The following is a 24,985-nucleotide window of genomic DNA, read 5'->3' on the forward strand; positions in this document are numbered from 1 at the left end:
CTACCAACCAGTAAGAATTCCGGCTCTCACAGACCTGTTAGTTTTTTTTTAAGAAGCCCTCCTGTTCTCCATTTATTACCTGTATTAACTGCACCTGTTTGAACTCGTTACCTGTATAAAAGACACCTGTCCACACACTCAATCAAACAGACTCCAACCTCTCCACAATGGCCAAGACCAGAGAGCTGTGTAAGGACATCAGAGATAAAATTGTAGACCTGCACAAGGCTGGGATGGGTTACAGGACAATAGGCAAGCAGCTTGGTGAGAAGACAATAACTGTTGGCGCAATTATTAGAAAATGGAAGAAGTTCAAGATGACGGTCAAGCTCCCTCGGTCTGGGGCTCCATGCAAGATCTCACCTCGTTGGGCATCAATGAACATGAGGAAGGTGAGGGATCAGCCCAGAACTACACAGCAGGACTTGGTCAACAGCCTGAAGAGAGCTGGGACCACAGTCTCAAAGAAAACCGTTAGTAACACACTATGCCGTCATGGATTAAAATCCTGCAGTGCACGCAAGGTCCCCCTGCTCAAGCCAGCGCATGTCCAGGCCCGTCTGAAGTTTGCCAATGACCATCTGGATGATCCAGAGGAGGAATGGGAGAAGATCATGTGGTCTGATGAGACAAAAATAGAGCTTTTTGGTCTAAACTCCAATCGCCGTGTTTGGAGGAAGAAGGAGGAGGAGTCCAACCCCAAGAACACCATCCCAACCGTGAAGCATGGTTGGGGGATCATTCTTTGGGGATGCTTTTCTGCAAAGGGGACAGGACGACTGCACTGTATTGAGGGGAGGATGGATGGGGCCATGTATCACGAGGTCTTGGCCAACAACCTCCTTCCCTCAGTAAGAGCATTGAAGATGGGTCGTGGCTGGGTCTTCCAGCATGACCACGACCCGAAGCGGTGGCTATAATGTCGTACAGCCAGTGGGCCACCAGCTTTTGCCGCTTTTCTCCTGATCTCAATTTGCATAAGCTAATTTTCAACTCAGGGGGCTTTCCACCAGTGGCCCGACTGCGTTATGCTGGCGGCTAGCCCTGAAAGAGGGCGTGCGCTTTAGTCTGCTGTATCTGCTTGTGTTGCCATTTTCTTCCAGCAGAGATGCTATTGTACCCCTTTTATTCTTTTACTGATTATTTGATTTATTTTAATATTGTTAATTTTTAGTGTACAGAATTTTGGTCAACATTAGTAGTTTATAAATAAAATAGACTTTGACTATTGCACTATTGCTTGTGTAAAGGACCTTTGTGTAGAAATGTACAGTAAACACATCTCGCCATTGGTTACCATAATATTTTCCCGAACGAATAGCCATTTTCCACTGCATGGTACCGGCTCAACTACTCGTCTATAGCCTCGACTTTAATGCTTCAAGGGGGACAGTTCTTTACTGTGTTTAAACACTGCCGTGTCCGTAAATGGCGCTATAGAGAATTGCACATGAGTAAGGCAAGACAATCGCCATTTGGATCCCACGCTGTAGTACAGTGAAAACTAGAAGGAACATTCATTTTAGCGACTTGGTTCTCTTGTCAACTCTTGTTCAAAGTGTATAAGGTATAAGCTATATGCTCTGAATCTCACAATACAACATGTGGATTATCACATTGTTTCACTACAATTTGATGAACTCCCAAAACAAACGCAGATCAAGGATTTTTTGGACATACATCTACATCTATTGTGAGTTCTGTTCTATTATAAATAACTAACTAGCGTTAAGTTTTGTTAGGTTACTGAGTAAGAACGTAATGAATTTTGTATTAAACAATGAATGTTTGCAATATTATATTAACATTCGAATTCTTTAGTCCTACTTATTAACCTAAACAAAGACAGTTAGCAAAATCTCTCTAAGAACTGTAGCTCACCAGGTAACTCACAGGTACATGGTTCTCTGTCACACACAGGAGTGGAGCCAAAAAGAGGCTGATGTCCGCCAAAACCCCACTCATATAAGCTATGGCCCGAGGAACCATAGACACACCCCTGCTGTCCAACAAGCCCCCCAAATTTGTCACCTCGCCGTGGAACGTCCCATCCGGACAAACAGCCCCACCTAACTGTAAGACCCAGCCCTCTTAATGAGAATTGCATGAACATGAACACCTGAGAACAGCACTTAAAGGAATGCACTTTACAGGAAAACAGGGTCGCCCCAATATGTCCACTATGCCTGCCATAGAAAGTGCAAGATACATAGAAAATATATTTGGTCCATCAGTGTCTTAAATCATGTCCATTCAGTCTCCCAGCATCAAACTGGTGCAATAACCCCACTCTATGGCCAGAGGAGTCCTACCTGGACATCTATTCCTACCTTATTGAGTCTGCAGGTAAGCAAATTACCAGTGAAGTAGTTTTTTTTGTTCCTGCTCTACAAATAGTGTGCAAACTAGCAATAGCAACATGCTCTGAAAACTGACCTAGCCATATACTTTGCCCAGCCGGTGTTTAACACTGCAGCTAATACGTTGAGTAGGTGACAGTGACAGTAGTACAGCATTACAATGAAAGTAATAGGCACAAAACAGAATGGCAAGAGGGACAATCAATTGTTTAGATTTTATTTTTAGAAAAATGTTTAGGTCAGCAGAGATACTTTTTTATTTTTTTATTACTGAGGTCCTGATCTCGGTGGCCTCAGCTGGCAATTTCCTTGAATTTATTGCTGTTGGTTTGTAATATACCATAATGGTCATGCATAAAGGATATTTAGTAAATATTTCCTCACTGTTTAGTAATTGTACCACATGTGCACATGGATTTATAAGGTATAGGAGTAACTCAGAGATGAATACATTAGTTTATCCTCTGTTCTCAACCTATTCTCAAGAGGAAGATGTGATGCTGGAAGATGAGCAAGTAAGTTAAATGTGCTGTCTGAAAAAAGATAAAATACAATCTTTAGTTAAAGTACAGTAGATGTTTACTTCAACAGGAATAAACATGAACAATCACTTATTGAATGAATGTAGTAAATGTTAATACATTATAACTAATACATTTACTAACATTTACACTTACACGTAACTGCGCTAGTTAATATTAACACAGTCTCCTGAACATTTCCAATAATACATTCACTGTGGCGTATAGATTTTTTTTCTGCCTGTCTGAGTCCATATGTATTTCATATCCATTGAGGTAGATTGTAGCCAATGATATGGGCGGAGTAAAATGCCAGCAAAAATTGCAAACACACAGTGCCACTTGATTTTCCAGCTTATTTTGAATCTATACACTCTCCTGAACATTTCCTACAAAATATTCACTGCGGCATATAGAATCGTTTTTTTTCTGTTTAGGGGATTATGTATTTAATATACAGTCATTTGCATTGTGGCCAATGATATGGGAGGAGTAAAATGCCAGCAATTGCAATTACATAGCCCCATGACATTTTCTACAAAACATTCACCGCGGCGTATAGAGTAGTTTTTTTCTGTTTGATGCAATATGTATCCCATGTACAGTATATTTTAATGTGTTGCAGTGGGGGAGGAGGTAGAAAGTATAGTTTTGCTGGATTTAGTGCAAAGAGTCTACATATAACTAATGAGCACAAGCAAATTAATAAGAATTACATCATAAAGGATTCATCAATTCATTCTTAAAATATGAAACTTTTAAAACAATAGTTCACTGCATCGCAATTTCTCAGTGTGCTCCACTTTAGAATATAATTCATTTAACATGAAGTAATATTTAAACAGCATTTTTCTTTATAGTTTTTTAATATGTAAATATACCTTTTATTATCTCTATCTTTACAACATACACTAAGCTAAGCGGCAACAAAGATTAATGTAATATTATTAATATCACGTTCTTCCGCCGACCTTTATTTTGATGGCACCATCCGAAAACCGAAAGTCTTATGTTTATATGGAATCTTTATTGTTGCCAGCATGACGCTAATGGTACAGCTGCTAAAATTATCGTCACGTAATCAGCACTACCCGGAAGATAAACAGTCAGTTAACTTTGAACTCTAACCCCGCTCCCCGAGTACGTGGAGACAAGAAATCATTAGCGCCACGCTGGCAACATTAGAGATTCGGTAGCAACAATAAGACTTCCGATTTTCGGATTTTTGCCTTCAGAATAAAGGTCGGCGGTGAAACGCGATATTAATCATATTAAATTATCTATTTTGCCGCTTTGCTTAATGTATATTGCAAAGATATAGATGATAAAAGGAATGTCTGCATATTGAAAAATATAAACTAAAGAAAAATGCTGTTTAAATATTACTTGACATAGGGTGAATAATATTCTAAGGTGAAGCACATTGAGAAATCGAGATGGAGCAAACTATTGTTGTAAACATTTCATATTGTAAGAATAAACTGATGAATCATTTATGATATAATTCTTGACTCATACAGAAAAAACTATTCTATACACTGCAGTGAATGTATTTTACGAAATGTTCTGGAGAGTATATAGAGTGATTATATGCTGGAAAATCAGGGGGCACTATGTATTTGCAATTGTTGCTATACAGTCTCCTGAACATTTCCTACAATACATGAACGTGTTTTGATACCCACTTTTTAAAGAAATTACTCTTAAATATGAAGTATTAATTGAAGTATTAATTGTTGTCAATGTTCTGAGAGGTACATTTTCTTAATACTTTCATGTTAGTTTTAAAGTAATTCGTTGACCTCTTTTATTTTGAAACTTTCCTAATTTTTGTGACCCTGAAGTGTTTTTTAATGTTGCTCACAAGACGCTGATTTGCTAGGTTGCATTTTACTGGTCAACATTCATAATTTTTTACTACATTAGCAAAAATTGTACAATACACTGGAAATGAGAACTAGCTAGCTAGTTGGCAAGCTTTATTATTATTATTTCTGACCACTGACGGTTTTTGTGCTTGTTGTGTTTGACATTTAGCTAGTTTAGCAAACTCTGCGGTGAGCCAGACAAATAAGGTGCTGTAACGTTAACTAGTACTGAAGTTAACCTCCCATGGCTCCAATGGGAATCCGTCTATCGCCACTTGGAGTGGCCGTGTTTTGTTTATTGGGAATTGGCGTCATATATCACCTCTATGCCGGAGTGATATCAAGCAGGATAGCTGCCTTCACGCAAAAAAAAACCGTAAGCCTCCGGGACCTGCTCGCATTGTCAGTGGAGGCTGCAGTCCAAGGCGGTCAGGAAGTAAAGAGGGTGCGTGAAGACAACAAGCTGGAAGAGAAGACCAAGGGGAAAACGAAGGAAGGAGCGAGCGAAAAGCTTACTCAGGGGGACTTAAATTCGCACAGAAAGATGTATTATCTAATAAAGAACACCTACCCATATTTACAGGTAAGGACGAATATTTATTTACTCCCTCACGTCTTTGCCAACATTCATATATTAGTCAATATAAACATCAGTAGCTGGTGCCCAGTTAACTAGGTATTCTAGAATTCCACGGTTCAGTTTCACTAACTATGGAAAGTCAGCAAGCAAACATTTGGATATTATACTACGCAAATTTACCAATATCAAGTAAAGTCGCACCCTTCTTTGGTCCTGCTGTATTGTATATTTACCACAGTATTTCATTAACTACTAACATAGTTGTATAAAAGGTTTGGATGAGAATAGCCCTAATTGTTGTGATATTTTATCATGTTGAACTGTATGTTCCTTACAGGTCAATTCTGAAGAGCATGATGAGACAAACAATGAACAGGGTGTGTGGAACCGAGAAATCCCAGCTGAAATCCTGAGGAGGGTAGAGGGGAGCCGAGAGGTGCCTGCAGACAGCATCACAGTCTGGATAGACCCACTGGACGCCACACAGGAGTACACCGGTATGGTATTTATTTTTATTGTACTGTTATTTAACCAGTCAAGTTTTACAGCCACGACCTTGCATGGAGGAAGATAAATTAGGGTTAACAGACTTGCTCAGGGACAAAACTACATAGCTTTCACGTTGCAGGGATGGGGATGAGAGCTAGTGGCCTTTTAGCCACTAGTCAGATGTTCTAAACTCTAGGCAACATCAAAATAATTAACATTTTAAATGAAAGTATTTTGTTAGCATAGGCTTCACATTATAGCAGATGATTTTGCTTGTGTAGCGCAGTTAGGGTTCAAGCTGCTAAATAATGCAGCAATTGATACTAAATACAAACCTTAAGCAAGAAGTTGTATTATGTCAGAATTTGCAGTCAAATCCCTTCTGACCTAAACCTGATTACCTGTGACTTGCTCATTGAGTGTGTATTAAGAAACGAAGCTTGGGAGGTTACTTATATTTAGGTACTGCATAGCCATCTTAGTGGTGTCCTGTTTCTGAAGTTGCACCCTGACTCATCACTCTCGTATTCTTTGACAGAGAACCTGCTGAAATATGTGACGACCATGGTGTGCGTGGCTGTCAATGGAAAACCGGTGATAGGCGTGATCCACAAACCTTTCACTGGAATCACAGGTGTTTGTTCTTCTCCAGGGATTGTACTAACAGTGTTTGTGTGTGTGACTGCACCTCAATGGTATAACAATTAGTGGAGGAAATGTCTACTCCTTTGGAGAGGTGTGGGTGAGCCATAATTGAGTCACAGGACCGAGCAACACTGTTGCACTGTATTATGATGGTAAGCGTTCAGCTAAGTAAACTATGAGCCAGGGACAACCTGTCTGTTGGTGTAGACATCAGGGGCCAAGTCACTGCTTTGAGAAATCCCCCCGCAGCAGCGGAGCTCAATAGAATGTGGCTTTGTTGGTGAATGCCTGCATTGTGCCATAGAGCCCAGCTGCCACCATTGTGGTCCTATTTCGCAAAAACTATTTATTTATATAGTCTTTTTACAGACTTCAGAGTCACATGTCTTGTTTAGTGACTTGTTCAATTTTGTCGTTCATTCAAACAGCTGGCACCAACATAATCACTGTGAGGATTCGCATGAGTGTTTGCGGAAATTTGCTTAGAAAAACAGATTAAGCCAGGCAGTATTATGAATACATTTTTATAACTGATAATTTGATGCTGGGTAAAATAATGAATGTAGTTTGTTGATTGGGCTGATAAAGATTTATAGAATCAAAACCTATACCAAGCTTTCACTTAAGTTAAAAACAATTCACTTGATGACTTGTTTTATTTGATTGTTTGAAAGAATGTTATTTTCATTTGTATGGCTGGCGACACACTGCTACAATATCACTGGCTAGATTCATATGTGGTCCTGCAGCTCAGCGTTTATTGACCATTAGCTTTGTCTCACATGCGCAGAGAACAAAAGATCAGTTTTTAGGAAGCCGTTGAGAAAAAAGCAACTTTATGACTGATAATTGGACGCAGGATGCAGGTTATTGAAGATGATTGACACATTTTTGTTGAACCTACACACCAATCCCCTGCTTAAGTTAAAAATACTTGCGAACAATTGAGCCATTTGTTCAGTTTAATCATACTTTCGGCGGTAGCAGATCTGACATACTGTATTGACACAAATTAACAAAATTACTTGAAAGATTTATTTTTACTGAAGTACTCAAAAAGATCTTCATAATAACTTCAGTTATTTCAGTTAATCTTCATTACCCCAGCCTAAATAACCTCAAGGACCTATCCTTTACATTAACATTTACACATTTTAGCTAATGCTGTTATCTAGAGTAACTCCCTCACAGAAGGGGATCATTCATGACTTAAGGCATTGCAGACAACTTGGCCTATAACCATATAACCACTATTTTGATGCTTTTAACCCTACAGCCCTCAAATTCAAATCCGGACCTCACTATTCCCTTAACTACGAACTGATTTAAACCTGGCACACCCGGTGTGTATCATTCATTATCTGGTGGGACTGATAACCAGCATTAATCTGGCAAGACCTACAGTAGGATTACACCTGGATATACCTGCTCTACACTTTTTTTTTGTTTGAGCTATTTAACATGTTACTTTTCTACCCACAGCATGGGCCCTTGTCGGCGAGGCATCTAACATGAAGCCTCACGCCACCTACAACATGAACTCCCCCAAGGTCATTGTATCACGCTCGCATGCCGGGAAAGTGAAGGGTTTCGTCGAGGAGGCTTTTGGCAACAGTACCATCATTCTGCCCGCAGGGGGCGCAGGTATTGCATTGTGGGGCACATTTACATTTCAGTCACTATGCAAGTGGTCTTATCCAGAACAACAAACAGAGGGAATTAGGGTTAATTGACTTGCTTAAGGACAAAATTATTATTTTCACCTTTTCCAGCTCAGGGATTCAATCTAGCAAAAACATTTGATTACTGGTCTAACCAGTAGGCTGTCTGCTTAATCTGATTTTGGTATGGCAATGGGTGATCAGTGAGGCATTAATGCAACTTACTGTGAAATTGACTGTCATTTCGTTTTGAGAAGCGTATGTATTTCTGAGGGCTTCTGTGAAGTGTTTCATGATTGAGCGTTGGTATGACACTCCTTCAGGTATGTATACAGCTCAATCATACAATCCTACTGTACTTCATATTTTTCACTGTCCCCAGGCTACAAAGTGCTGGCTCTGCTAGACCCGATTGATGAGGAAACCGAGAAGGCCGACATGTACATCCACGTCACCTTCATTAAGAAGTGGGACATCTGCGCCGGCAACGCCATGCTCTCAGCTCTTGGAGGTCACATGACCACGCTAAAGGGTGAGCAGATAGACTATTCCGGGGACTTTGGCAACAAGGGTGGCTTGCTGGCCAGCATCAAGTTGGATCACCAAGCCCTTGTTGCCAAACTGCCGGCATGGGACTCTGCTGATAAACACTGAAAGATAGAGAGACTCCCATTGTACACAAACAACAGCAAAGATATTCACACACACTAACTCCCGTATGTGCACATATACTCACAAAGACAAATGGCTGAGTTGACAACAGGCCTTGAAGACTAGAATCAACACAGACAAGAGAACCGCACAGTCTGGGATGAGAAAATATTACAGTGTATTAACAGAGCCCATCAGTCTCTCCTTCATACTCCTTATACCATTTCTGAATAATATTTGTATTAAAAAGTTACTTAGAAGAGTTAAAGGTGCCACATATGGGATTTTCTTTCTTCTCAATTTGTTTCATGCCAGCGTTGTGATTTAGTGGTTGCTAAGAATCTGTAGTGTAGTATTTTTATGTGAGACAAGCTGCACTACATATTTTAGGCAATCATTTTGCCATAATGTACCATCTAAAGTTTTTATATTTATTAGGCATTTTATGCTTTTTTGGACAAGACAGTGGTGAACGATATGTGAGAGTTTTTGCTCATCAGTAGATGGGATTTGAACCCACACTGCAGCAGTACATGTTTACCGGAAGCAGTGTCTTAGACTGATGGATCATCCTAGGTCAGTAGTTACTTGATTGCTGTGAATATATTAACTCCCTTTTGGTCGAAAGATCTGTTTGAAATTTGTCCCCTAGGTGTTGTACATTGTTGTCTTCCTCAGGAAACCGTGTTTTTACTGTTGTATAAACTGGTACACCAAAAGAGTTTGACACGTGTGTGCTAAATGAAATAGAGAAGGGCAAGATTGTTTTGTATAAAGCATGCTATTATTTTCAAGCAAGGGGACAAATCCCATCTGTAGCACTTTCAACAGCTGAGCTATTTCTAGAAAAAGTGAGCAAATAGGTTAAGGAAAAGCTACATGTGTGTGTACAACTATAGCGTGTTTCAAAGAGATGATTGCCTTTCATTGGCATGGAACCTTAGTCAATGCTGTAGCGTTGTTTTTGTCACCGGTGGGATGTGATTGCTTTTAAAGGCACAGGGCAAAATATGGTGGATTTTACTTCCTGTATTTAATGTAAAATAGAAGCCATTTTCCCTGTAGCAAAATAACATCCTATGACTAGGTGGCTTCTGTTAGTTGCTAATTGCTACAGAAGTTATGCTAGAAAGGGTGACCATTTGAGGGCGATGAATGGTTTAACTATTGCTTGAAATGTTACATAATAGGGGTGGGTTTTGGCTGCCACAAAAGGAATTGAATTTGCATGGTACTTCATATTCACTCAAGTTTGAGTACACTACTGTATGTATGTGAATGTACAGCTGTATAATGTTTTATTAAGAACTATTTCTATTTTCTGTGTGAGTTCACTGCTAACATCAGCCTCACTGCCTATTCACTTTTGGGGGATAGGTGATATACTTAAGGCAGGGTCTGGTAAATACAGGTACAACCCAACAAGTAATGATTGGATACCGGCCATTGCAGTGGTACTGTACCTTGTCAATATACCACAAACCCCTGCCTTATTACTGTTATAATGCTTATTACCAATGCAATTAGAACAGTAAAAATACATTCGTTCTCGTACCCGTTGTAAATTATCTTCTGTACTATGGCCTTTAGCCAATCAGGATTAAGCGTTTGAACCAGTTTATAAAGTCTTCGCCTATCTCCATCTGTGGCCACCAGTGAAGACTTTACATTTGTAAATAAGAAACCTACAGTGTATATAAAGTCTACACACCCCTGTTAAAATGCCAGGTTCTTGGCATGTAAAAGAATGAGACAAAGATGAATCATGTCAGAACTTTTTCCACCTTTAATGTGACCTGTTATGTGAACAATCAAAAGGTGCTTCAACAAAGTATTAATTTAATGGTGTGCACACTTATGCAACCAGGTTATTGTAAGGTTTTTATTTTAAATTTTTCCACCTTGAAGATTTCATTTTGTTTTTCAATTGAATTGTTCACATTATAGGTCCCATTAAAAGTGAAAAAAGTTCTGATGTGATTTCTCTGTCTAATTCTTTTACATCACAAAAACCTGGCTTTGTAACAGGGGTGTGTAGAAATTTTATATCCACTGTATATGGTACTAGAAACCATGCTGTTATAGGTATGTTGTCAAAAAAATGATTTTTAGGTAAACATGCTAATTTATCAACATATTTAAGATGTTTGGTGATGATGATTTTGTTTTTTTATATACAGTAGGCATGTTGAGATTCCAACTAAATCATTCAAAAAAAAGACATTCAAGCTCAAGCAGACATGCACTGTGATTTTCAAATTGTACTGTTCAACTTTGTTTCTAAAAATGACTATTTTGTACAGTATGAGCATATGTTGTGTCTGAAATTCCACATGCTAAGCCTGTTAATATAGCTGTGACGTTGCTATATCTTTCCAAATCCTTTGTTTAAATTAAATGGTTGTGTGCATGAAATGAGTGACTATTATAAATACTTCATATAGTATGTGATGTAGACACATTTGTCTTCAATTTGCGGCATTTCTAACACTATTGCACGCTGTCATGTTCATTTTGCATCGAATAGGTTCAAAGTTATCTCTGTCCATTCATTTTACTTCAAATTTATGTAGAAAATGATTTTAAAAATAAACTAGCAGAACTGTACAACCATGTCTTCCACAGTTTGAAGGTGGTATATAGTGGAAGGTGAAATATAAAAACATAAAATGTTTGCTGTGCATAACTCATTCAAAAAGAACAAAGTCTAGTTGAACATGTATTCAGTAGATATACACTCACCTAAAGAATTATTAGGAACACCATACTAATACTCCCTTTCGTTTGACCCCCTTTCGCCTTCAGAACTGCCTTAATTCTACGTAGCATTGATTCAACAAGGTGCTGAAAGCATTCTTTAGAAATGTTGGCCCATATTGATAGGATAGCATCTTGCAGTTGATGGTGATTTGTGGGATGCACATCCAGGGCATGAAGCTCCCATTCCACCTCCTCCCAAAGATGCTCTATTGGGTTGAGATCTGGTGACTGTGGGGGCCATTTCAGTACAGTGAACTCATTGTCATGTTCAAGAAACCAATTTAAAATGATTCAAGCTTTGTAACATGGTGCATTATCCTTGTGGAAGTAGCCATCAGAGGATGATGAAAACAATGCTCAGGTAGGCCGTGGCATTTAAACGATGCCCAATTGGCACTAAGGGGCCTAAAGTGTGCCAAGAAAACATCCCCCACACCATTACACCACCACCACCAGCCTGCACAGTGGTAACAAGGCATGATGGATCCATGTTCTCATTCTGTTTATGCCAAATTCTGACTCTACCATCTGAATGTCTCAACAGAAATCGAGACTCATCAGACCAGGCAACATTCTTCCAGTCTTCAACTGTCCAATTTTTGTGAGCTTGTGCAAATTGTAGCCTCTATTTCCTATTTGATGAGTGGTACCCGGTGGGGTCTTCTGCTGTTGTAGCCCATCCGCCTCAAGGTTGTGCGTGTTGTGGCTTCACGAATTCTTTGCTGCATACCTCGGTTGTAACGACTGGTTGTTTCAGTCAAAGTTGCTCTTCTATCAGCTTGAATCAGTCGACCCTTTCTCCTCTGACCTCTAGCATCAACAAGGTATTTTCGCCCACATGACTGCTGCATACTGGATGTTTTTCCCTTTACACACCATTCTTTGTAAACCCTAGAAATGGTTGTGCGTGAAAATCCCAGTAACTGAGCAGATTGTGAAATACTCAGACCGGCCCGTCTGGCACCAACAACCATGCCCCACTCACAATTGCTTAAATCACCTTTCTTTCCCATTCTGACATTCAGTTTGGAGTTCAGGAGGTTGTCTTGACCAGGACCACACCCCTAAATGCATTGAAGCAACTGCCGAGTGATTGGTTGATTAGATAATTGCATTAATGAGAAATTGAACAGGTGTTCCTAATAATCCTTTAGGTGAGTGTATGTTATGAACATGTCCATTCTGTTAGTCAGCTTAACATATTGGACTGAGTTGACTAGTTCAGTGTCGGAGTGTATGCTTGTTATGTTTAGATTGCAAAAGACCATCTGTTGATCTGCACACAGGAAGTCATGTTCATTCAAAGCACAACAGTAAATAGCCAATGGGCTAATGTTTATTCAGTTTGGGATGTCTATAAAGGTGAGGACACCCGGAAGTTTCTTTGAGATTGAGTTAGATGAGAATGAGGTTGCATAAGGAAGACCGGCTCCATAACCTCATGAACACGACTATCTAATGCTGCAATAAATGATTGAATTACTCTCTCCCTTGACAACCGAGTATGCGATTCATTATTTCAAACACTATAAACGTCTGATTTCAAACATCAGTTACAATGGCCCTCATTTATCATTCTTGCGTAGAAACGGGCGTATATGTTGGCGTAAGATTTTGCTTACACTACTCTCACCGCCTGATTTATGAATCTGTGCGTACCTTTAAAATCCAGGTGTACGCAATACCTGCCCTTGATAAATGCCGCGGCTGAAAACGATCGTCATTAGAATAACACGCCCCTATATATTCAAGTCTCCGCTTCCCCCACGCCCTCATTTTACGCCATGGACACACGGAAGACGGCAAAAAAGAGAAACTTCTCTGACGTGGAGATTGAGACGATCACCAGGGAGAAAGAAATAAAATTGTTTTATTTGGCAGTTTAAAAAGCGGAATAAAAGATGATGTGATGTGGAGTACCATTCATTCACATTAATAATTGCATGACAATTTGTAATATTCGTCTTATTATTTCATGATATTTATTAATGACGTTTATTGTTATTTAGAAGAAGAATGTCGTTATTATTATTATTTCTATTATTATTTAAAAGAAGAAGAATGTCATTTTTATTATTTTGTCAGTCTGAATTATATTTTGGTCATTAAAAGCCTTTTATTACTGAACCCAGTCCGTGCGCAACTGCCGGGCCTAACCCTGAAACGTCATGTAAAGCGCACAGGCTCGCATCTGAAGGAATAGCCTACATATAAATCAAATGCTTTGGTAAAGTCACACAAATTAAACCTTGAAGTCCATGTTGCTCAAAAATAAACACTGAAGTTTGTAATTTTATTTTTTTATTTTTTTACAGTGGGCCATAATATATCATATCTTTTAGTTTTTCTGCGCATTTCCGCACTAACTCAAAACGTGCCTACACCACCTCCTGAGCTGGCGTAGGATTTGAGAGTGCCGTACGCCAACGTCCATATTGATAAATCTCAAAGTCACCGTGGTTTTGGGTGTACGCCAGGTGTACGCTGGAAATTTGGTGTACGCACTTTTGATAAATGAGGGCCATTGGCCCTCATTTATCATTCTTGCGTAGAAACGGGCGTATATGTTGGCGTAAGATTTTGCTTACACTACTCTCACCGCCTGATTTATGAATCTGTGCGTACCTTTAAAATCCAGGTGTACGCAATACCTGCCCTTGATAAATGCCGCGGCTGAAAACGATCGTCATTAGAATAACACGCCCTCATATATTCAAGTCTCCGCTTCCCCCACGCCCTCATTTTACGCTATGGACACACGGAAGACGGCAAAAAAGAGAAACTTCTCTGACGTGGAGATTGAGACGATCACCAGGGAGGTAGAAATAAATAAAATTGTTTCATTTTGCAGTTTAAAAAGCGGAATAAAAGATGATGATGTGATGTGGAGTACCATTCATTCACATTAATAATTGCATGACAATTTGTAATATTCGTCTTATTATTTCATGATATTTATTATTAATGACGTTTATTGTTATTTAGAAGAAGAATGTCGTTATTATTATTATTTCTATTATTATTTAAAAGAAGAAGAATGTCATTTTTATTATTTTGTCAGTCTGAATTATATTTTGGTCATTAAAAGCCTTTTATTACGGAACCCAGTCCGTGCGCAACTGCCGGCCCTAACCCTGAAACGTCATGTAAAGCGCACAGGCTCGCATCTGAAGGAATACATATAAATCAAATGCTTTGGAAAGTCACACAAATTAAACCTTGAAGTCCATGTTGCACAAAAATAAACACTGAAGTTTGTAATTATGTTGTTGTTTTTTTTTACAGTGGGTCATAATATATCATATCTTTTAGTTTGTCAGTACGTTAGGATTTTTTTTCCTGCGCATTTCCGCACTAACTCAAAACGTGCGTACACCACCTCCTGAGCTGGCGTAGGATTTGAGAGTGCCGTACGCCAACGTCCATATTGATAAATCTCAAAGTCACCGTGGTTTTGGGTGTACGCCAGGTGTACGCTGGAAATTTGGTGTACGCACTTTTGATAAATGAGGGCCACTGTGTACAAATGCAGCCCTCTTCTTCAAACTTCTAGTTTCAATAGCTCTTACAAAAAATATACAATAACTTTGAAAAGCATATATTATTAGTCAGGGGAGGGTGAGGAACAATGCACACCTTTTATTTTTTCAAAATCTGAAGTTTCAAAATTTGACGGAACTTCTTCATTTCAATAGCTCCAAACAGTAGAAATGCCATGATTATAAAACGTACATATTCTTGATCAGGGGAGGTTGAGGAACAATGCACGCCCTTTATTTTATTTTTATCTGAATTTTCAAAATTTGACGGAATTTCTTCATTTCAATAGCTCCAACAATAGATATGCCATGATAATAAAAAGTACATATTCCTTATCAAGGGACGGTGAGGAACAATGCACACCCTTTATGCACACCCTAAATTACAGGAAAAAACTCTGTAATGGGGAGTTTATGCACTTTCACCCTACTATGATATCATTCTCTGTGTTGTTCTCAACAGGTTGTTCTTCCTGAAAGTCTGATCACGTCCTGCATTGACATTCTCAGTCACCTGGAAAAGAGTTACAATTGTTTTTCCTTGCATATCACAACAATGCATGAGCATCACAGTCATTGAATGTGTGCTTTCAACATACATTTCCAACCCTATTTAGTGATGGATCTCCCAAGGATCTTAATGCAGATGTAACTTTTGTCACTGTTCCTATTGAAACATTGACCAGTTGTGTTTGTGACTGAAGCCCCTGCTGTCCGTGCCATCCAAATAATGAACCCTCCTTCAAAGTGACTTAGATCCTTGTCTCTTGCCAACTTGATCCAAAATCGAGGTTAACTGGGCCTTAACTGTGTTTTCTTACATGCCTCAGGGCTTGATAGGTTGTTTATTGTATCAGTACACCTGTATGGAACCATCTGCATTAATTATGTTCCTCTACTCATTTGTCTCCCGTCTGTATGTTCACTTATTTATGAAACAGAATGTAATGCATTTATTCTGTACATAAGCACAACATCCAATAAAATATTTTAATGGATGTGAATGTCTCTTACTGAGTGAGTGAATGAGGGGCTGACTGACTGACTGACCATCGTGTTTTGGGTCACGATAGACAAACACATTTGCTGGCTACAACATACAGTAGTTACGTTATGGTAAGCCTTAACTGTATACGGCTATATTGTGACGGTTTCTGGCATGGAAAAGTTAATCTTCAGTCTTGCTAGCAATTGCTCAACTCTTATGATTATTCCTAGGAAATTAGTAGATAGTAGTAAGCATATTACTGACTAATAAGCTGTTACAATGGCCAGTGGCAAAAGCCATACAGTTCATAGACGCTCCGCTTATGCAGTCCGGCAAAAAGTTAGTTATCGTCGCCTTTGTTAAAAGTTACTGTATAAATGTAATTCACGAATGAAAGAGAAAAGTATGTTGTTTTGCCATGAAAGAAAAAAATAAGTTCTTATGCCATGAAATGATATTGCTTTGGGAGACTCGCTAGCAATTGCTCAATTCATATGACTATTCCATTAATTTAGTAGATACCGGTAAAGCTTATTACTGGTTAATACGCTGTTAAAACAGCCAGTGGCAAATGGCATACATAGACGCTATTTGTGATGGAGGTAAATTATTAAGAAACGTTAGTCAGTTTAACTGTATCAATGTCATTCTTGAATGGCCAATTAACTATTAAAATGACCAGTGGCAAAAGAGAATTTGTTCAGCATATACAGATGCTGGGTTAAGACAAGAGGCTATACTGACAGGTGACAAATTTACAGCTCTGTGGTTTAGTGGTTAAGGATCTCGAGATGGTGACACATTCTATGTGTCTGCCAAGCTGAACTAGGCTTGGCTGTTTTCTTGTTTAAATGAGTTTTGAGTATTCTTTACACTGAATTCAGAAGTTAAAGAAGATCATTTTGTTTTCAAATGTTCATGTTTTTCAGATGTATCAAACCCTTTCAGGGACCAGATGCTTCACAATTTTGTTGAGGCCATGAACAGGCACTCCCAAATTCATAATCAAGGACTTAATAATCAGCTGGCAAGTCTCAAAGGACCAGGGGGGGTGTTCCATCAAGGCAGATAAAGGAAAATGCAGGCTTATTTCGATAAGTCTGGCAAATTTAAGTGAGTGTTCTGTTCAATTATTCAGTCTGAAGGCTGCATTTATAAGAGTCCCAGCCCAATAACTCACTCGCAGGCTAATTGTCAATCTTAATTTAGCTGTGTTTCAAAGAAAGTCCATCAGGCGGAAACAGAACCCCAAAAAAATGTCTGTGTATTTTCTCGCTCGCATTACTTTTGTCCTGTCCGTGTTTGCAAACATAAATGATTTTTTCTGTCATTGTGACCAAGCATGAATTGGCGTATTTAATTTAGTTCCAAAGAACATATCTATAAAAATAAACAAGTAAAAAAAAAAAACATGTCTTGCCACTTTCACTGTCTTCAAAAGCCAAAAGTTAATTGACATAGGCCTAGACTATGGCTGAATCTCAAATTGCATACTACATACCACTTACTACAATTACAGTAGGTACTTCCCAGATGATGGTAAAGTACGTACTGTTTAGTATATAGTAAGTTAGTATCCCAATATTGGGACTGATCGGGACCTACATTGTCATAATATGGTGTCTCAACATTACGTTTTCTTGCGCATTAACATCACGCCAAGTTTGAGTATTTTGCTTGACACCATTAAGCATTCTGTTAAACATTCTGTTAAACTGACGTTACTTGTGAAGTTTACTTTACATTTATTTTAATGGTCATCTTGAAAAGGAAGGGTTGAATAGTTGAACATTTCTATTTGTAGTCAAATCAGAGCCTTGCTTCAACTCTTCATAGGGATATCAGAAACTATCCACATGAAACAAGGATTCACTAGCAAACATCTAATCTACATTGAAAGGAATATAAATGCAACATTTCAAGAGTTGGTAACATGTTTATGACTTAAAAATCATTGTCCAGAAATGTCCTATACAGACAAAGCGCATCTGTATAAAATTGTGTCCAAATTTGTTTACATCCCTGTAAGTGAGCATGTATTTTGTGTTGCAAAAAAAAATTCTAACACTAAATAAATGTTTGTTCATTTATTTTCATTAAATAAAAGTTGCAGACACGAAAATAATAATTGATAAAAACCTGGATAAATAATATATTTCACAACATTGTACCTAATCTGTCGCATTACATAATCCTAGTATGTAATGCGACAGACCCATTGTTGTGGGTGTGTAGACTATAGTCGCTTCATGAGTTTTAACTCATATTGTATATGTTGTACATGATGTTGTAACTGATGTTGTACATGATACAACATAACGGATGTTGTACATGATACATTTGATAGAGGTAGGATGAGCACTGGGACTAAGACAAAATAATCACATAGAAATGTGTATAATGTCATTACATTTCTGAATGACACCTAATAAGGCCATCTCCAGTTTTTAATAAAGGACTGAGGGCTGAATAATTAGGCATGGTCAGTCATTTACATTTTTACTTGAAAATAATAAATTACTGTTAGTTTCAGTAGTATTGCATGGGCATGTGAAACCTGGGGAATTGTTGATATGGAAATCATGGAGTGACTTTACACTGTGGGTTTAATTCAATGGTTGACTTTGTCCTCTAAACAAGCAGAAATAGTTAAACCAGCAGTGAGACAGTCTATGCTTTTGGACTTCACTTGTACTTCTCAGGGGACCTGCATCTGAGTGGGGTAAAATATAAATGTTGTCCATAAATAAATTGAAATATGCTGCTTGAATAGATTATATTCAACTTTGTCATTGAACAAGTACAGTAAAACAAAATGCAGTTAGCATCTAACCAATAATAACTAAACTAGTCAAATGAACTGATAAGTAGATAACCAGTACATCTGCATATGTTGAACTAATGAATATTATTGACTCAAACTCTAAATCCAATCCTAATCAGTGATCACTTCATTAAAAGGAAAATGTATTGGATGCATGTTGAAGTTTCCACACGTTGGCATTAAAGGAGTAACATTGGCATTACATTTTTTAAATTAAAAAACAAAGTATAAAACTATAAAGAAAAACTAACCTGTGACGTGTAAAAGTAGGCATACAAGGCTTTAACGACCCAATCATATCCACCTGTCCCCAATCTGCAAATAACAGCACAAACACAGAGAAGGAGGCAGACAGAGTGAGAGAGGGTGTAACAATATGATTGAGCATGAGTTTTGACTACTGACCTGGTTCATTTGTGGGAAGCGGGTGGTGTTTAAGGTGTTTTCTGACAGTGAAGAAGGAGGATATGGGATGGGACTCCCATAGCATAACACGGATCATCTGGAGCTAGGAAGGTAGACTAAAATATATGAAAGAGGTTGTTGAAGGTGTTGTATAGATGTCAGTATATTGTAGTGGTTAACATGTTGGGTCAGTTACCAAAAGGTTACTAGCCTGAACTGATCCTAGAAGTCGTTGATGATAAGAGCATCTGTTAAATGACTAGCATAGCATCATCTTCCGCTTATCCGGGGCCCGGGTCGCGGGGGCAGCAGTCTAAGCAGGGATGCCCAGACTTCCCTCTCCCCAGACACTTCCTCCAGCTCTTCCGGGGGGACACCGAGGCGTTCCCAGGCCAGCCGGGAGACATAGTCCCTCCAGCGTGTCCTAGGTCTTCCCCGGGGTCTCTTCCCGGTGGGACGGGACCGGAACACCTTCCCAGGAAGGCGTTCCGGAGGCATCCGAAACAGATGCCCAAGCCACCTCAGCTGACCCCTCTCGATGTGGAGGAGCAGCGGCTCTACTCTGAGCTCCTCCCGGGTGACCGAGCTTCTCACCCTATCTCTAAGGGATCGCCCAGCCACCCTGCGGAGAAAGCTCATTTCGGCCGCCTGTATCCGGGATCCTGTCCTTTCGGTCATGACCCAAAGCTCATGACCATAGGTGAGAGTAGGAACGTAGATTGACCGGTAAATCGAGAGCTTCGCCTTGCGGCTCAGCTCTTTCTTCACCACGACAGACCGATACATCGACCGCATTACTGCAGAAGCTGCACCGATCCGTCTGTCAATCTCCCGTTCCATCCTTCCCTCACTCGTGAACAGGACCCCTAGATACTTAAACTCCTCCACTTGAGGCAGGCACTCTCCACCAACCTGAAGTGGGCAAGCCACCCTTTTCCGACTGAGGACCATGGCCTCGGATTTGGAGGTACTGATTTTCATCCCCACCGCTTCACACTCGGCTGCAAACCGTCCAAGTGCATGCTGAAGGTCCTGGCTTGAAGGGGCCAACACGACAACATCATCCGCAAAGAGCAGAGACGAAATCGTGTGGTCCCCAAACCTGACACCCTCCGGCCCCTGGCTGCGCCTAGAAATTCTGTCCATAAAAATTACGAACAGAACCGGTGACAAACGGCAGCCCTGCCGGAGTCCAACATGCACAGGGAACAAGTCTGACTTACTGCCGGCAATGCGGACCAAGCTCCTGCTTCGGTCGTACAGGGACCTGACAGCCCTTAGCAAAGGACCCAGGACCCCATATTCCCGAAGCACTCTCCACAGGATGCCGCGAGTTTTTGCCTCCACAACCACCCTGTTAAATGACTAATGTGATGTAAATACAGTGCATATGTGGCTAGTGTACTAGATTAGCATGTACAGACTGACACATACTGGCTTCACATGTTTCTCAAAGCACCTTTTCTGCCATTCATAGGGTGATCTCCAGTAATGAGTGTGGTTGAGGCCCTCAACCACACTGATTAATGTTTCCAGGGTTCTATTCTGCTGGTTTGTCTAGACCTGCAGCTCTCCTCTGCCAGCCTGTCATTGAACACACACACACAGCCTTCAGACTGAACAGATAGGGAAACACGTACTCTCCCCTTACCTTTAACATACCTACATCATTTGTGTTTCATTCTCACCTGTTTAAGGGGCCAGTGGATTATGTCTCCACTTCCTCAACCAAAGCATTACAAGCCTTGAAGTAATGAGGTTGTCAGTGTTTTAGGTTTCCATTTGTCCTTGCTGGGAAGGGGGTTATGGTACATCTGGGAATCAGAGTGCGGTAGAATACAACCTTGTTGCTTATACAGAGATTGAAATAGGCCTCTGCTGTCACTTTAAAATACGTTACCAAACATATCTAAACTCTGCTTATGTGAAACCTCTGTGTATACTCGACACATCCAAACCACTGATCACTTTACTAAAAGTATCAGAAGGAGGCCTGATCACTTCAGTAACCACTACCACTGATCACTTCAGTAAAACAACCAGAGGACATCTGCAGTGGCGACTGGCCAATAGAGGGCGCTAGGGCACCACCCCCCCTTTAGTCACAAAATATTTTTATATATATATATATATATATATAAAATGATAAAAACATCAGTATGTCAATATTTGTGTGTTTGAAATATGTAATGCACCCAGTAATATGTGTAAAATATGATGTCAGTTATATTCTAAGAGTTCTACATTGATGGATGAATACTTGGCAGGTGGTTCGGTGTGAAGAGAATCATGTGGTGGCTTCATGAGATCGTTTTCTTTTGGCTTGCCTCTTGTAAGTAAATTCCGGAGCATTCCTACACACAGACCAGCAGTAATCCGCAAGCATAGCTTCATTCCAATGGCCCTGATATCTTTGTTCCATTACAGAAAAATCCTGATGGAATCTTTCTCCTTGTTCATCACTGACAGCTCCACCACTAGGAGGGAAAAAGTCAAGGTGAGAGTGGAGAAAATGGATTTTAAGGGACATATTGCATCCTAGTTGATGGTATTTTTCCAGTACTGTCACCAACTGAGTGTAGTTATCATCTCTTTTGTTGCCTAAGAATCCATGTATAACTCCCTTTAAGGCTTCCCAAGCTTCCTTTTCTTTCCCCTCCAAAACTCGGTCAAATGCAGGATTCTTTACAAGTTGTCGAATTTGTGGCCCAACAAAAATACCTTCCTTAACCTTTCCATCACTCAATCTAGGAAATGTGTCTCTTAAGTACTTAAAGGCCTGTTCTTCCTGGTTCATTCCTTTGACTACATTTTTCATCAGACCAAGCTTTATATGAAGTGGTGGAAGAAGAACATCTTTTGGGTCCACGAGAGGCTCGGCAATGACATTTTTCTCGCTAGAGTCAAGATTTCTTGCAGGCCAGTCAGCTTGAATGTAATGTGCTTTCCTATCCCTACTGTCCCACATACATAAAAAGCAACAGTACTTAGTGTACCCTAGTTGCATTCCTTAGAGTACAGCAATGATTTTGAGATCGCCACTGATTTTCCACTTGTGTTCAGCATATTTGATTGATTCGAGGAGGGCTGTCATGTTTGGCATAAGTCTCCTTCATGTGAACTGCATGACCAACAGGAATAGAACGAAGACGGTTGCCATTGTGAAGTAATACAGCTTTCAAACTAAGCTTGGAGGAGTCTATGAATAGCCTCCATTCAGTTGGATCATAGTTCAAATTCAAACATTTCATCAAGCCATTAATGTCGCAGCAAACAACCAGATTGTTTTTCTTCTCCAAAAAAGGAATCAGATACCTCTGACGTTCTCTGTAATGTGAGACCCTGACATCACGTTCGAGAAGATTCCATTGCTGTAGTCTTGACCCTAGAAGTTCTGCCTTCTTCTTGGGTTCTTCTTCTTCCACACTATCTTCATTTTCTACTTGAAGCTCATAATGTTGAGGTGGAGTAGGAACTGGTAAACTATCTGAATGTGGAATAGGTCGAATAGCAGATGGAAGATTTGGGTATTGAACTGTTCCTCTTTTCTTCATTGACAATCCTGCCTTTATAGGTGGAGTCAAGCCCGAAGTAGCAGTCATCTGTATGGTTTCTATGGCTTTTGCTGTGCCAAACCATAGGCACAGCAAAAGCCATAGATCGTTTTTTATTTTTCAGCCATTCTCGTAGTATAACTGAACAAGAGTTGCAACATATATGTGGAGCCCATGACTTATCCTGGTCCCCTAACTTCATACCAAAATAATGCTGATAGGCAGTCTTCACAAGAGGCATCAGATTGCGTTTCTGTGACGAAAATGTTATTTCACCACATATGTAACAAAAATTATTCACTAAATTTACACATATTTGTGGCATTTTGATATAGCAAATTTTACACTTCAAAACAATTATTATGTTTATAACCTACAAAACATCTGGGGAACGTTCTGTTATGTCAGTTGCGAGGTGTGAAAACTCTAAAAACTCCAAAGCAAGAGCTAATCAGTCATTTTTATTGTGATTTTTGAATTCAGCAGGTGGAAATACATAAGAATACGCACATTTTGAGGCCGAAAAATTTTCATTGTTGGCCAGTGTTATCATAGAGCACATGACAATTATATTTGTTTTAGTATTTTAAAAGGAAAGAGAAGACACAATCAGACTTGGATAATAATGCAGGAAAGTATTACACAGTTTGTAATAACAGGCTTATTCAGGTGTCCACCAGGTCAATTTCTGGAAGAGGCCTAGTATTTATTGAAGATTAACTTTATTGTCATTCAGACTATTATTTACATAGGACAAGTGCACAGCAGAACAAAATTATGTTGCATCCCTCTCACAAATGTAATAGAAAAAGGCTTAAAAACGTAATAACATAAGTTAATTATGTACATCAGAGGTTAAAAGCAGCTACTAGACATAGTTTGTTTTTGTGTGTGTGTATATATATATATATATAACTTTTTAATATTGGCATTAAATATTTACTGACTATTTCAGTGAGCACTGCTGTCCTGCAGTTTGTTTTAAATAGGGACACAGGCCCAGGGTAGAAGAACACTAGTCTCCTTAAATCCAGCGCATTGTGCAAGTCATCTGCAAGTCATGAAACATAAATGAACACACCCCATTCGAACACCCCTCCCATTTCCCCGCCTATATTTACTATGCTCATTTTCTGAGTAAAGAACAGGGAACGGCACATGCGGAAATCTGTCAATGTTTCCCTAACCGAAAACAAATACAGAGCAGGTTAAGTAAAAAAATTATGATTTGTTTGTCTGTTTAAGGTAGAATAATGATTGGTCACTCCATACATGGAATCTTTCGGATCTCTGAGTCTGATTCACTGGAAGAAACGATGAACGAAATAAATTATGATCCATGGATCTTTGGGAACTTTGCATCACCTAAGAACGATGGAAGGCAAACGACTAATAAAGAAATAAGTCTTTCAATCTTTCTGATCTCCAATAGTAGTTTATGTAGGGTATATTCTGTCACTTTGACCCTGGTGGGCGGGGCTTCCAGATTCATTTGACAGGTGGGCGGGACATCATTGATGATGTGTCCATGTTTGATGTTTGTTCTGGTTGAGAAATGTAAATATAATGTAATTGTTTTGAGTCTACTTTGCTAGGCTGCAGTGCATCATTGGTGTTGTGAGTGTAGCGCCTAGTGGCGGAAAATGGGTAGTGCAGTTTGAGACATTACTGTTGTTAACTACTGGATGAGTTTAGTTCCCACACGTGGCTGTTCTGTACGTCGGATCCTTGGAGCAATACGTCCGTACGTGTTCTTTTGGTAGTTGTATGCAGATATCATAATTAGCACTTATGTGAATATGTATGCAATGATATAATCGTTATTAAAAAGCAATTACATGTTAGCGTAGCGCATTCTTTTTCTTTGTGTATGCTAGCGTTCGCTGCGTGTCTATATGCGCAGGCTAATATGTGTGTGTATGAAAATGTGAAACGGCTATTTGGTAATTATAGTTTTGTTTGTATTCCTTCTCTTCAATAAATCTCCATCTTAAGAAGACGTCAAACCAGCTTCATTCATTGCTTTGTTCGGTATCTGCCTAAGCATTGTTTGGACACAACTGCTAGGACAGAATAATGTTTTACAACGATTAATAAACACCCCGGACAAGTGTTATAACAGGTGCACTATTTTTAACAA

The 24,985-nt window shown here is 39.4% G+C and overlaps 1 protein-coding gene across 3 annotated transcripts; it reads left to right on the forward strand.

The window, feature by feature from the left end:
• The first annotated feature begins 4,742 nt into the window (after nucleotides 1-4,742).
• bpnt2 (3'(2'), 5'-bisphosphate nucleotidase 2) lies at nucleotides 4,743-21,587 on the forward strand. 3 transcript variants are annotated; one of them, XM_020045308.2, is made up of 6 exons: nucleotides 4,743-5,332; nucleotides 5,667-5,826; nucleotides 6,357-6,452; nucleotides 7,946-8,107; nucleotides 8,507-8,656; nucleotides 21,559-21,587. In XM_020045308.2, exons 1-6 carry the CDS (start codon nucleotides 4,994-4,996, stop codon nucleotides 21,570-21,572), a joined length of 921 nt encoding a protein of 306 aa, XP_019900867.1. In that variant the 5' UTR covers nucleotides 4,743-4,993; the 3' UTR covers nucleotides 21,573-21,587. The 3 variants fall into 3 exon arrangements, with proteins under 3 accessions (XP_019900867.1, XP_019900866.1, XP_010863769.1); XM_020045307.2 differs by lacking the exon at nucleotides 21,559-21,587 and adding an exon at nucleotides 15,538-16,047; XM_010865467.3 differs by lacking the exon at nucleotides 21,559-21,587 and having other exon boundaries at nucleotides 8,507-10,329.
• The last annotated feature ends 3,398 nt before the right edge of the window (nucleotides 21,588-24,985 follow it).

The sequence above is a fragment of the Esox lucius genome, chromosome 3 (assembly GCF_011004845.1).
Source record: "Esox lucius isolate fEsoLuc1 chromosome 3, fEsoLuc1.pri, whole genome shotgun sequence".
Lineage (NCBI taxonomy): Eukaryota > Metazoa > Chordata > Actinopteri > Esociformes > Esocidae > Esox > Esox lucius.

Excerpts from the sequence above, each read along its gene's own strand:
- bpnt2 (XM_010865467.3), top strand. The coding sequence starts at position 4,994 with ATGGCTCCAATGGGAATCCGTCTATCGCCACTTGGAGTGGCCGTGTTT. Across the intron at positions 5,333-5,666 it reads ACACCTACCCATATTTACAG|GTCAATTCTGAAGAGCATGA; the intron begins GTAAGGACGAAT and ends TGTTCCTTACAG. Across the intron at positions 8,108-8,506 it reads TCTGCCCGCAGGGGGCGCAG|GCTACAAAGTGCTGGCTCTG; the intron begins GTATTGCATTGT and ends CACTGTCCCCAG.